Genomic DNA, 14,906 nt, shown 5'->3' with positions numbered 1-14,906 from the left:
TTTCTGCCGTGCGAATGAACGTCTCCCCTGCAATTGTTGCCTTCTGACAGACACCATTTTGTAGCCACCTGGCGTGATTCCACTCGTGCGCCAGACATGGGAACAGTGCGGCTCCATCTGTAACAAGATACAACTTTGATCAGGGGCAGCGTTTATATGGAAGGGAGACATTAGTGTGTGGGTGCGTGTGTGTGTGTGTTGGGGGGGCCGTGGATCACTGGGTGGTGGTGGGAGGCAGATGTAGGCTAGGAAGTATAAAGCAAGCACAATTGTTTCTTTACAGCACATTTTTGCAAGTATCTAACTTGAGTACAGTGACCTCCAAAATAGTCACTTTTCAGGAGCCCCCAAAAACGGCATTTTTGTTCAATCAAATTTCATTATCAACACTTTCTGGGTCAATACATTTTAAAATAACACCCATGTGTGGACTGACCAGTAGTATATATAAAAAAAAAAAAAATAATTCACACCTTCAAAGTGTGAATTATAGTACCTCCCTTACCTTTTTTATTTAATTTATATTATTGTGTGTGAATACTGAACACATTCACACTTATGTTATTCGGATTCTTTATTATAGCATTTTTATTCCGCCTGCTTTTTTGACCAGTAACACCTCCCACATAATACATATGATTTAAACCGTTACAATTTAATCTTGCTTCTAAAATTCACGCCTCCTGGGGTATAATTTTCTCATTCCACGTTACTTACAGTTTTCCCACAATTTAATGTTTGTTTACATGGTCATTATGCTAAGTGATATACAGTACATGTATACCAACTATCATATGGGGAAATGCATTATGATTTCACTTAAAAGAATAAATGCGTAATATCCCCATTCCGCATCGACAGCGTTGTATTATACTGCATTATTCAGTACAATTGTCATGTCACAGATTTATTCATGGTCAAAATAGTCCAGTGGTTAAAGCAAAGGACTGGTGAGTGGGGTGCGAGGGTTCAAATCCCACTTAGAGTAACTTTTAGTACGACGACTTCAACAACAGACATTGTCGAATTCTTCAACATCTATTGTATGAAATGTGGGCGGCACGGTGGGCTGACTGGTTTGCATGTCCGCCTCCCAGTACTGAGGACTCGGGTTCGAGTCCAGGCTCCGGCCTTCCTGGGTGGAGTTTGCATGTTCTCCCCGTGCCTGCGTGGGTCTTCTCCGGGTACTCCGGTCTCCTCATGCATGGCAGGTTAATTGGGCGCTCCGAATTGTCCCTAGGTGTGATTGTGAGTGTGGATGGTTGTTCGTCTCTGTGTGCCCTGCGATTGGTTGGCAACCAGTCCAGGGTGTACCCCGCCTAATGCCCAAAGCCAGCTGGGATAGGCTTCAGCACCCCCCGCGACCCTTGTGAGGAATAAGCGGTCAAGAAAATGGATGGATGGATGTATGAAATGTTATTTCACATTATTACTTTCCCCCCCGATATTATTCCATATTCCACAAGCATTTCACATGTATTCAAATACAGTATTAGCATTCAGCTTTCAGTATTCACATGTAATTTCTCCAGAAATTGCATGTCTAGTCTTATTTTGTTCTATTTTTTATTTTCACAAGTCTTGGGACTTAACTGGGCTAACCTGGGACCCCGGGTATCATCTTTTGTGCTGTATGTGTGGAAATATCCCCGCAAATATTGTGGGCTCACTGTGTTCATCTTGCTGATGACTTTTTTTCTATTATGGCCTTTTCACACCACGTTTAGCACAGCAAAGTGCACCGTCAACATATGTATACATTGCGTATAGGCTGCTGTGGTGCAATGACGTAACAGTGTTGCTGTAATGACAGTGAGAGGTAGTGGCGAAGTGATTTTAGAGTTGCGACAGCAAGACATTTTGGTTGGAGTTGTACAATAAATGATGTTGCAATGGAATGGAGGAACCAATAATAAACGTGTCCCAGTGTTCTGAGCTTTGCGGCATGAGATAAATGACGTGAGGCACAGTGATGTCATGTACCAGGTGAGGTGAAAGTGGGAGAAGTGTTTGATTCTAGCATTGTTAACGATAAATGTTAGCTTAAAATGAAATATGACATAGTCATGCATGCTCTGCTTGTATCACATCTCTTCCCCCATGCATTGATAAAGCTTTCTTTTGTAACACTGACAAATACATTTTTCAGAACTGAGACATAGTTCATCTCCTAACCCAGCGGAAAAAGGCATCAGGCTACTTCCTGATCATTTACTTCAGCGTTCAACTTTGCGATGTATGCCACAAAAACAAAGTGCAGTGCAAGGCCTTTACTCCATACATTTCAAAACAGAGAGTGTTACAGTATGTAGGGTTGAGGACCCAGGTACAGGGAAGCAGGGCATGGAGGCAGTGGTGTAGTCAATAAAGGGATTTAATTCAACAAAAACAAGGGGGTAAACAAGGATCTGACTAACAAACAAAACATCAGCTGGGCATGACACAAGTGGCAGAGGGTGCTGATTGGTTGACACAAGAGGAGGGGTAGGCAAACACAAGGTGTTATGTTCTGGGGTTGGATCCCAAAAACGCAGAAACAAATAAGAGTTTTACACTTTATTCACATAATATCAAAAGGCGAGGAACTAACTTGACTAGACCAGAAACGAGAAGGCCTCGAGGAACAGAGGAGCGGGTGGCCAGCTGGAACAGAGGTAATAATCTGACAAAAAACACACACTTCTCAGACAGGCTTATATAGACAGCGAATCGATCTGATTGGTTGTGGCTAGACATGAGGGTAACAGGACTGACATGGAATTCTCTGATTGGCTGTTGCCCAGATAAAGAGATTAAAGATTCCTGACATCACATAGCTTGTGACATCACATAGAGTCTTACCAGTTGAAACTAGATGCTGGTTACATCAGTTCAAAACAGACACTTGACCTCATGGTCATGACCCAAACATAACCCTCGCATGACCCTAGTCATGACAGTAAACATAACCCTTACATGACCCTAGTCACGACAGTAAGCATAACCCTTGCATGACCCTAGTCATGACACAAGTTGGACATAATCAGCTTTGATGAGACAGCGGAAGCCCACAAAGACAAAAAAACAAACAGATGATGACAAGAACTTAAAGAGACATGAGGACAAAACCAAACTAAACCTAAATTAAACCCGAGCCATAACAAAAGTAACAAAATCAACCCAAACCCAACCCAAACCATGACAGATAGGGAATCACTTCCATGACACCAATGACTACGTTCCCATTTACCCAAGGCTTTGGTGACATCTTTTGGCATCTAATGAACTGCTAATAATCGGGGAATTACTGTGAACAGATCATAAATGTAGTAGTTATACTTTCATAGCATTAACACTATAAGGAAAAGTTGAAAAATGTCTTCCCTGTCAGCAATGCCTGAAACCAAACATTTTGAGAAGCCCTGCTATAAAGGTGACAAGGCTGTGACAGCGATGAGCTCCCACGGATATTAGGGGTTCCGGTGATGTGCTCCTTCTCACACATACACGCGCACGCACTCGCACAATCCCGTCGGTCGCCCTTCCTGCAGGCTTCTCTGGGCATTGTCAACAGCAGTCAGTCTGCCATGAATTCAGATGAAGAAAAGCCTGCAGGCAACAAAGGCAAGAGGCTGCTTTTGTGCGCAATCTTTTCACACTACTCCAGTTTACACACACCAACCTTCCACCCTCCTCATTTGTAGTGAATTGATGTCCCGTCCCACGTCCACGAGCTTTCAAATAACTGTCACCTTCCAGTCAAACTGCCAACCTCTCACCCTCGGCCTGTCACCTCTGGCTCTCGTCTCGCAGCTTTTCATCATTTCGCCTCAACCCCAGTAGATAAATCTTGACGCAGTGAATCATGTTGAACTATCCTACGCTGGTTGAATGAGATATTTGATCTAAAATAAGAACGAACCACACTTTTTGAAGAGAGAAAAAGTGAAGGTTCAGTGGCTATGGAAAGTTAACTTATGTTGTGAGGAATATAAACCTGTATAGTTACAGTACATTTGAAAAGAATAGCTCTGTTTAGTGTTTAAAGGGACAGTCAGTGATGCCTGGCACCATCTAGTGGTCAAAGAATAGCGTTAGAACCACGCAGAAGCACGCACACGACAGTGGCTCAGAGAAACCACATTTCGCAAGCCTACCACCAATTCTTATATCGAGTGAGCAAACGAGCATCTCGATGAGCGACGGTGACTTGGCAGCCATTGTGAAGCCCGGCGAGCGACACCGAAAGACAGAGCGAGCCGGGATTAGCCGGAGCAGCTAACAAGAGCGGCTAGCAGAAGTTAATCGGAGCCATAGGCTAGAGTGCCTAACAAGCAGCTAGCGAGAGGAGATAGTTTAAAAAAATAAACCAAAAAAAGTAATCGTAAAAGCTTGTGAGAGCAAAACAGAAAGTGACAAGCGACGGGCCCGAATCACGGAAGTTAATGACGAACACCTATAGGCCCCAGCTGTGGAAGGTAAGCTGCGGTCGACCCATTGGGTCCGACACTCAATGCAAGCACCACCCGGGCTAACTACATTCGTGAAGTTGTCCTTTGGACATCCGTGGCAGGAGGATGGTGGCGTCTCTGTCTCATCCTCTGTACATTTTCGTCTATTTAGTGCAAGGAATCTCACACGCTGCTCAACAGTAAATATTCTCATATTTCTGTGTTCCTCCATGGCCATACTAAGTAATGAGTATCTTTGTGTTTATTCCAAGTAAGTCATTTGCAAACATCTGGTCTTACTTAGGCAAACGATCAACATTTTTGCCTATTTTTGCCTCCGGTCGGAAGTCGTGTCTTGTTTTTGTACAGTCAATAAAGGATGCAAATGTGGATAGAATGTGGTTTTTAGAGCTGTCAAACGATTACATTTTTTAATCAGATTAATCACATCTTAGAATCTTGATTAATCTCGATTAATCGCTGAATTAAAAAGGCTTTTTTATCAGCATATTTTGCCCGCCAATTTTGAAGAGCACCTGTTATGTGTTAATTCTTTCGACATTTCATGTTATGAGGACGTCTTCAACATTTTTTGATCCACTGCACACGCTCATCCTCCTCTTTTCTAATCAGTTAATTATTTGCATAATTTGAAATGGAAAAAAATGACCCCATTATTTTGACATGGACAAAAATGTCATACACAAACATTTATTAAATGCTTTACTTAATGCATGTAGTTATGTTTATTGCTCAAACACAACCTGTAGTGCTTCCTTTAACGTAACCATCCGGATCGTCTGTGGTCGAAATTAATAGTGTGATTAATCTGCATTAATTTATGAATAATGTGGTTATTTTTTGTGATTAATTATTTGATGCTTTAACTTATTTTTAATCGGATTTATCAATCAAATACAATTCACAGATTAATTGATTATTAAAATAGTCAGTGAGAAGCTCTAAAATTAAAAATGTGTAACTAATCCATGTCATCAGAATAGGTATCAGCTGACCTCACTGATTGATGATCAGTATCGGAATCGGCAAAATAAAACCCTAATTCAAACACCCCTAGTTATTGTTATTTGTGGCATAATTCTATCCCAACACTATATAGTGGTGCCTTGAGATACGAATAACCAAGTTTACGAGTTTTTCGAGATACAATGATTTTATTTTATTTTTGCATTGACATGCAAGCAACAATTTGAGCTATGAACACTGTATGAACACAAGGCATATATTCTTTATCCACTGCAAAGAATGACTCATATTTCTGCGGCTTCGTGAGCCGTTTTGATAAGCTCCATGTATATGCGTATGTCTGTATCATACTTGCACCAGGTGGCCAAGGCACACTTACCAGAAGAAACTGTTGCAGAATGTCCATTGAAGTGAAGCAAAAAATATGGGAAAAATGTTTCATTCTTTACATTGTAATCTATTCTGTCATACTGTATGATTTTATATTGTACAATATTAGAGTGTTACTTATTTAAAACACATTCCAAACTGCTTTTTCTTGAGACGCAAGAATGGATTAAGGCAATTACTATTCATGTCAATGGGAAAAGATTATTTGAGATAAGAATCTTTTGAGTCACAAGGACAAATTAACCTATCTCAAAGCACCAGGGTACTTTTTGATTTTATTACAGCCTTTTGGGGGAAAGAGTCTATCAGCATGGCACATGTTGGCTTAACAATGTTTGCAGCCTTCCTTGCAAAAGCAGTCCAAATATGCGAGGACATCCCTTGTGCACAGCCCTCTTGCAACTCTCAACTGGATTTCGCTGCGGGCCATTCTAAAACCTACATTTTCCTCTAGTCAAGCCGTCCTTTTGTCGATTTGGATGTGTGCTGCAGAGTTGTCATGCTGAAAGGTGAAATTCGCCCATCATCTTCAACTTTGTAGCGAAACGCCTGAAGGTTTTGTGACAGATTGAATTTTGGAACTGTTCATAATTCACTCCATCTTGACTCGGGCTCCAACAGCAGCTGAAGAAAAAAATAGGCAGGCGTACACGGATGACTTTTATGAACATCCCCACTAAATATAAAAGCACACTTTTACGACCGCATTATTTTTGTTTTTGAAGGTTTTATATTTATCCCTAAATATAAAACATTTCAGAATTATTTTCTATGCTATAAATTGGTGTAGATTTAATTAACATAGTGGTAGAATACGTACAGTAGTTATGTAGAAAGTTGTCTTAGTATGATTTTAACAGACCTGTGAGACATTTAGCACACTGATTACCAGAATAAACAAAGATGGAGCATGTGGGAGGACAGCACAGTGGGGTTTTTGTTCAGTGAACCATTAAAACACCCCAAATTTTATGTACTCATCACCAACTAACATAATGCATTATTTTAAGTTTTCAACATGGTAACTTCTTTTTTTTAACTAATTATTATTTTACTTACTACTTGTTATTGTCATTGCATTTTTCAAGGAAGAGTACCTGTTCTGAACTATATTCATGTGCAGAGTTGTGTATCAGTCTTGCCAAGGTCTGATGAACATCAAGGATTTTAGAGATACTTTTTTTTTTTTTAAACTTTTTCCAGCTTCATGTTAGATTCTTAATTGTTGATATGCTAGGAAGTCTTTTAGATGATGCAAGGTACACATTGAACAATGCTTGTTGAGAATAGTGAACTCAAAACAATGTGTTTTACTAAGGGCAATGCAGTTTTAACCAACACCTCCAATCTTGCCACATTGATTGGACTCTAGGTTGGATGACTTCTGACCACAATTAGTTCTCTGAGAAGTCAGCAGTTTTTTTTCCCCTAGTCTGTACTCTGTCTGTTTACATATTGTCTTCAATCAAGCAATCAAATTATTTTTTCGACATACAAGCAGTCTTTCGGACAAATTTGAGCTACTTTGACAGTGAAGCCAACTCACTTCACTACAAGCAGCAGTTTGGCAGACAGTGATGAACAATTCATCAAAACAGATTCAAGTTGTTTATTGCCACTCCCAGGCAGTTGAAGTTTACTGTCAAACATAAAACTCAGAAAATTACACCTTGTGTATTTAAAATAATGTAACTGCCATAGGAAACTGTTTATCTTAATGCTAACAAACAATGCAAAATGACATAGACGGGCTAATGAATAGCGTGGGTGTCACTGTATTCTACATAAGTAACAGATATTAGAACATAAACAATAAAGCAATACATGTAGACATACATAGTAAAGCAGTACTTTGAGGCATATATTCTTTATCCTTTATGCAAAAAGTAAATAATATTATGTTCTGAGGTTGGATCCCAAAAGTGCAGACACAAATAAGAGTTTAACGCTTTATTCGCATAACATCAAGAGGTGTGGAAATAACTTGACTTGACTAGAACCAACGAGAAGGCATCGAGGAAAAGAGGAGCAGGTGGCCAGCTGGACAGAGGAATAATCCGACAAAACACACACTTCTCCGAAGGCTTATATAGACAGCGAATCATCCTGGTTGGTTGTGGCTAGACATGTGGGTAACAGGACTGACATGGAATTATCTGATTGGCTGTTGACCAGATAAAGAGATTAAAGATTCTTGACATCACATAGTTGCATGTTCTCCCCGTGCCCGCGTGGGTCTTCTCCGGGTACTCCGGTCTCCTCCCACATTCCAAAGACATGCATGGCAGGTTAATTGGGCGCTCCAAATTGTCCCTAGGTGTGCTTGTGAGTGTGAATGGTTGTTTGTCTCTGTGTGCCCTGCGATTGGCTGGCAACCAGTCCAGGGTGTCCCCCGCCTACTGCCCAGAGCCAGCTGAGATAGGCGCCAGCACCCCTGAGACCCTTGTGAGGAATAAGCGGTCAAGAAAATGGATGGATGGATGGATGGACATGACATAGCTCATGACATCATATAATTTAAGACCAGTTGAAACTATATTACATCAGTTCAAAACAGACACTTGACCGTACGGTTATGACCCAAACATAACCTTGCATGACCCAAACTTAACCCTGTCATGACCCCCCCCTCAAAGGATGCCTCCTGGTGGAGGCCTAGGTTTCAACATAACCCTTGCATGACCCTAGTCATGACAGTAAGCATAACCCATAACGGGCAGTAAGCATAACATAACCCTTACATGACCCTAGTCATGACAGTAAGCATAACCCTTGCATGACCCTAGTCATGACAGTAAGCATAACCCTTACATGACCCTAGTCATGACTGACAGTAAGCATAACCCTTGCATGACCCTAGTCATGACAATAAGCATAACCCATAACGGACAGTAAGCATAACATAACCCTTACATGACCCTAGTCATGTCAGTAAGCATAACCCTTGTATGACAGTACATGACAGTACCCCGTGAAGGCGACCGCAGAACCTGCGCCGTCAGACGAGGAGCAGAGGACGGCCGCAGGGCATGCGCCGGCCGTTGGAACAGGAGCAGATGGCGGCCGCTGGCCGGGCACCGCCGGGCACCCGGAACGGGAGCGGGAGGTGGACACTAGCCGGGCGCCGCCGGAACTGGAGCGAGAGAGAGACGGCCATTGGCCAGGTGCCGCCGGAACTTGAGGCGACAGCAACTCTGCCGAGACGAGGGAACTTGAGACGGCGGCACCTCATGACCCAAGCATAACCCTTGCATGACCCAAACTTAACCCTGTCATGACCCAGTCATGGCAAATATTACCACAGCTTACAGAGGTCTGTTGAATTGACAAAATTTAAAACACACAATACAAAGCATTTGGTGGGCTATTTTTAGGAGGCTGTATAAGATTCATGGCCTGTCCATTCATTTCAGTGGGAAAAGGTGTTTTGAGTTTCAAGCGTGGTCACAGAACAAATTAAACTCATATCTCAAGGCATGCTATTTCAGTATTACTCTTGTGACTTATTGTAGATGAAGATCAAATTTTATGACAAATGAAGGCAAAATCCATGTATTTCCAAGGGTTCACATACATTTTCCTGCAATTGTATATATCTTTGTGACTGTATTTAACTTCCTGTCACCCATCCAGAGCGGGCCATTGCTAGGCACGAGGTACGGGAGATCGAGCAGCGGCACACCCAAGACGGCCTACGGGAGCGGGACTCGCTGTGGACGTCTGCGTCAGAAAGCGACGATGACGTGGTCATCATCTACAACCGCGTGCCCAAGACGGCGAGCACTTCCTTCACCAACATCGCCTACGACTTGTGCGGGAGGAACCACTACCACGTCCTGCACATCAACACCACCAAGAACAACCCCGTCATGTCAATACAGGACCAGGTCACAATCTATTGCCTTTTGGAAGTATTCATACGCTAATTAGAAATAACAAGGAGCAACATATGCTCCCATACAAGCAACGTCTCTTCAGGGAGGTCTTTGTAACTGTATACTTTGTGTTCATATTCATTGACCGGCCACTTCATAGTAAACTGCGTATTTTCCTGGGTTCAGGTGCGGTTTGTGAAGAATGTGACTGAATGGCGGGAGATGAAGCCAGCTTTCTACCACGGCCATGTCTCCTTCCTGGACTTCACCAAGTAAGAACGTGCACTTGACTCCTCCTTGTGGTGATCAAGCTCTCTGTTCTTGCACAGCGAGTGAGCCTGTTGACTCAAAGTCAGGAAAGAGTAAGCAACTTTTGAGCTCAAGGGAACAAATGGATTTTTTTTTAAAAACAGGCAGATGAGATTAGATATCCACTACTCATCCCCAGATCGGGAAATCAGGTGTTCTAGTAGTAAAAATAAATACTGTAAATAATATATTCTTCCTGAGTAGAAACTATTCCACTTTTTAAGAAAACTTGTTTTAATGTGTGTGTACATTATTTAAAATAGTTTTAATATTATATCATATGTTTAGAATTAATTTGTGACTAATTACAAGTAAATACAATAGTTGTTTAAATATACATGTACTTTAATTGAATTAAACAATTATTTAATTAGCTCTGCTACATAAATGAAAATTAAACATTAATAAATTCATGTAATAAATATGAAATGGTTTATTTTGATATATAATAATAACTCATCCTCACTTTTTATTTATTTTTGATTAATTAACCATTATTTAGTCAAATTTGTTTTTCATGAATATTTTTGTATTTTATTTACAAAAATCAATTAACCAATTACATTAGTTTATATTTTATTTAGAAATGTTATTGTGATTGGCCATTTTTATGTAAAATAAATAAATAAATACAAAATGTTATATGCAGGTCTACATGTATTTTTTTTATGAATATTTATGGATGATTTTTGATAAAGCAATCAACCAACTATTTAATAAGGTACTTTTTTTTTTAAAAAGGAAATTTGTCAAATAGCTTGTGTCAAAACATTCCTTTCTCATGTCTTTTAAACTAATTTAATTATGAGTTATTACAAAAATTTCCAATAGTGTATGTCATTTTTAAAATTGTATGCGTTTAGTATATTTATTGTGTTCTGTAATTATTAACCATTATTTAATTAGAAATAAATACAAAATGATTGTAATTAATACATTTTAATAAACCAATTTTAAGGGGGAAACAGTTAAATTAATACTCAACTTTATAAAGCACTTTAACAGCAACCACAGCTGTAACAAAATGTACAGTACACCGAACACAAAACATAAGCCACAATCGATAAGATAATATTAATAAAAGTAAAATAATGAATACATCAGATGAAATGAAAGAAACACAGCCAGGTCAAGACACAACTGGCATGTTCGGTTTTCCAAATCACTTCCATTTTCAACCGAAGCATGTTGTTTCAGGTTTGGGGTGAAGATGAAGCCGATCTACATAAACGTGATCAGAGACCCCATTGAAAGGCTGGTTTCCTATTATTACTTTTTGCGTTTTGGAGATGACTACCGACCCGGCTTGAGGCGCAGGAAACAAGGAGACAAAAAGGTCTCGATCCAAAGGCACTTCTGCACATATTCATCTCTTCACAATATATATAAGCAATGTATTCATTTCATCTTTTTGCCATGTTTCAGACATTTGATGAGTGCGTATCAGCCGGCGGCTCTGACTGCGCCCCAGAGAAGCTTTGGCTCCAGATTCCCTTTTTCTGTGGGCACTACTCTGAATGCTGGTCAGTGGTGACAAAGACACCTCAGAAAGACAAATACAAACAAAGTGACTTTTAATTTGCTATAACCCAAAAAAATTAAAAAGCCCAACAACTTAAAAATGTCAGCGTGTATCACATTCCATTGTGATGGGAATCCAAATGTGACTTTTTTTTTTCTTTTTTTTTGCATCAGTAAGATTCATTTGACCACACAAATGGACTCCATGCCAAACAGAATTGGTACAGAGGGAGGCCAATTCCATTTTTTTTTTCTTTTTTTTTTTTCTTTTTTTCTTTTTTTTTGCCATAGGCTGAAAACATTTGGGTCTAACCTCAAAAGATAAATACAAAATCAACATTTAATCTATTATTTAACTTGATTATTTGTGACAAAACAACACATTTTTAGGGTGAGCAAAATTATTGGAACAGTCTTAGTTTCAATTTCTTTGCTAATACAGTATAATAATTGCGTAATTGAGTCATTTTTAACTTTTTTCTTTATGTTTGTATTGATTGTAAATTATTCCAGGTCCTTGGAATCTGCAAAGATTGAATTGAGGCAACTGCACTCGTTAGTTGTCGAATTTGTTGTGTTTTGTTTCTCTTGTTTTTATAAATATATTCCAAAATGACTCCAGCAATTGTGCTGTTAGGCTAACAACATGCTTGATGCAAATGAAAGGTTGTCAGACAAAAAATATCTGGTAAGAAGGAATATATTTTTGCATTGATTTGAGATATTAAACGTGTATTGGATTTTAGTTTTTACAGCCTTTGTGTGTAGTTAATTCAGCACTCGATTTCCAACACAGATTATCAGACTGTTCCCAATTCTAGCCCGTTTTGTTTCATAAGCCTTTTTTTTTTTTTTGAAACAAAAGTTAACACCTACACAGAATTTTTCTTTGTCTTTATCCTTCCTTTTGTCCTAATCCTTCCCCGTGTTATCTTTCCTCCTTTCCTTTATCTGGTGCTGTGAGCATTTCCCTGTCCATGCGGGATTAAAAATGCAAACGTTTGTCTTTTGCAGGAACGTGGGTAGCCAGTGGGCTCTGGAGCAGGCTAAATACAACCTGGTGAACGAGTACATGTTGGTCGGAGTGACGGAAGAGCTGGAGGACTTTGTCATGATGCTGGAGGCGGCTCTGCCACGCTTCTTCAAAGGAGCCACTGAACTGTACAAAACAGGTGCGCGTCCAAATAGCTAACCATCATTTTTGTTAGCCTAGTAGCGCTTGTTTTGCCTCAAGTCAACCTTTATGGATTACTGTGACCTGGCTAACTAAGAATCTTCACAGACATACAGGAATAAAAACAGATTTTAAGCAAGCTCATTAGTATATATATTTGTATTAATATTGTGACAGATAGTAAAAAATGATGCTGTTAGGCTAACAATTTGCTAGCTCTTTGCATGTACTATACATTCTTTTCAAATAGATCACAATCTCACTATGTTGATTGTTTTTTTGTTAACCAGTTCTATCAAATTTATAGTGTAGTACTTTTATTAAGGTTTAAACTATAAAACTAATGTTTTTATTTTCATTCTATGATTACGTATTTTGTTTACCTTTGGCTCTGTAACATTTTTAAACCAACAAGTGCCATCGAAAGACTTTAATTCCTAAAAGTATATTTAATATTCTTGTTAGCTAATGTAACATTAAGTTGCTTGAATATTAAACTGCACTTAACTATAGTAAAATAAACAAATAAAAATATGTTATGGGTCAATTCAAATGTATTGCACTCAAATGGTAAATAAAATGTATGTAATAAATCGTTTGCGTTGGACCGAAACCTCATAAGTCCGAAATTGAGCAATTAGATATTTTTTTGAAAAATCCATACCATTGGTCAGTCCACCCGTGTGGGTGTTGTTTTTACAAATTTTTTACCAATCTTAAATGTTGAAAATGGCCAGCATTCTTTGATGATGCAATGTTAATGGTGGAACAAACTTGCCGATTTTGGGGTCTTGTGAAAAGTGACTCTTTTGGAGGTACAACGTTTCGACCCGACACCAGTGAAGCTGCAATATTACAATACTAGTTTGGCCCATATCGGAGACAAATTCCTTCTGTTTTTTACATGCTCGTGCGTCACACCGTTGTCTGTGCTGATTAGTTTCGGAATGAATAGTGGAGAGCCTTATAAGACTTGAAGATATTAAATCCGTTCTGAACAAGCCATTGTGAACGCAATGTTGCAGCTGTAAAATGTCATGGTATTAGATGAGGTTTGACTTAATCCCTTTTGAAAAATGATTAAAGAGCAAGGAGGTTACATTGACAATTTAGTTCAGTGTTATTGCCTTTATCACACAAATCCTACAATATGTATTACGTTTTATACTTCTTTTTTATACAATCCAGTGCTATTTTTATTTCTTAAAACGGCGTAACAAAAAATATAAATATTTGTGTAAATTGTGTTACAGTACAAACTTGGTCACGGATCAAATTAAGCTTGTAAGGCAAAGCAACACTGTAGCCATATTGATGAGATACCAGAGGCTATTGTGCAAGCCTCTAAAAATATATTTGCATGTCAGGGTGTTAAGTCTTGTTAATAATGTGACTCATTATTAAGATCAAATTTTACGTGTGGTCATATAACCTTCTATTCTGCATTCCCCTCACTTGAGTCTTGTGATGGATGTCATAACCGGGAGCGCTTACAGCCTCAGATCACCTCAGCTCCAATAAATGTTAAGCACCATCCAAATATAGACATTTTCTCTCTTGGTGTAATCATTAACGAGCAGCAACATCAGAGTATAGGGTGAAGCGAGAGAAAAAAAAGAAAAAAAAACAGTGACAAAAGTGAAGTCTGCTTCATGCGCTTGACCTTATTCCTGCCTCCTTGTTTAATCATGTTTAATTAGCGTCTGAGCAATTACCAATCACTCACTGAAACCTGCCGTTTTCCCCGAAGCATTTGCTCAGCCTCATTTAACCAAGATTGATCAGCATTCTTCTATTTTTAGGACTTATGCATACATCTGCTCAGATTTGAGAAGGTAAGATAACTATTTACTGTAGTCTAGTCATAACATGGTTGCACAAGTTTGCACACCCTCTTATAAGTGGAATGTGGCTGTTTTCAGAATTAATTAACCACATTCAAACTCGTGTTAAATGGGAGACCTGCCACCATTTACAGTGCCTCTGATTAACCCATAATAATTTTCAGCTGATGTTAGTTGGCTTTTCCTGACTTTTTTTATTATTTTTTTTGCTTCCTAGCAGAAGCCTAAAGGTTGTGGCCGGCTGCTATTTCGAACTGTTGACAATTCCCTTCCTCAACACAACACTGCTTATCACCAAAAGAACACCTTACCGACATTGAAGCATGGTGGTGGCCGCGTCATGCTTTGGGGCTATTTTTCAGCCTTAGAATAGGTA

The 14,906-nt window shown here is 39.3% G+C and overlaps 1 protein-coding gene across 1 annotated transcript in view; it reads left to right on the top strand.

The window, feature by feature from the left end:
- hs2st1a (heparan sulfate 2-O-sulfotransferase 1a) overlaps window positions 1-14,906 on the top strand; it is a 61,007-nt gene that overhangs the window by 41,259 nt on the left and 4,842 nt on the right. The window contains exons 2-6 of the mRNA XM_077538278.1: window positions 9,441-9,694; window positions 9,869-9,954; window positions 11,189-11,327; window positions 11,417-11,514; window positions 12,527-12,684. Coding sequence (XP_077394404.1) covers window positions 9,441-9,694; window positions 9,869-9,954; window positions 11,189-11,327; window positions 11,417-11,514; window positions 12,527-12,684 — 735 coding nt within the window. The remainder of the gene's footprint in view (window positions 1-9,440; window positions 9,695-9,868; window positions 9,955-11,188; window positions 11,328-11,416; window positions 11,515-12,526; window positions 12,685-14,906) is intronic.

This window comes from Festucalex cinctus, chromosome 1, assembly GCF_051991245.1.
Source record: "Festucalex cinctus isolate MCC-2025b chromosome 1, RoL_Fcin_1.0, whole genome shotgun sequence".
Taxonomy (NCBI): domain Eukaryota; kingdom Metazoa; phylum Chordata; class Actinopteri; order Syngnathiformes; family Syngnathidae; genus Festucalex; species Festucalex cinctus.
Note: the sequence above shows the minus strand (reverse complement) of the source record. Positions and strands in the feature narration are given on the sequence as shown.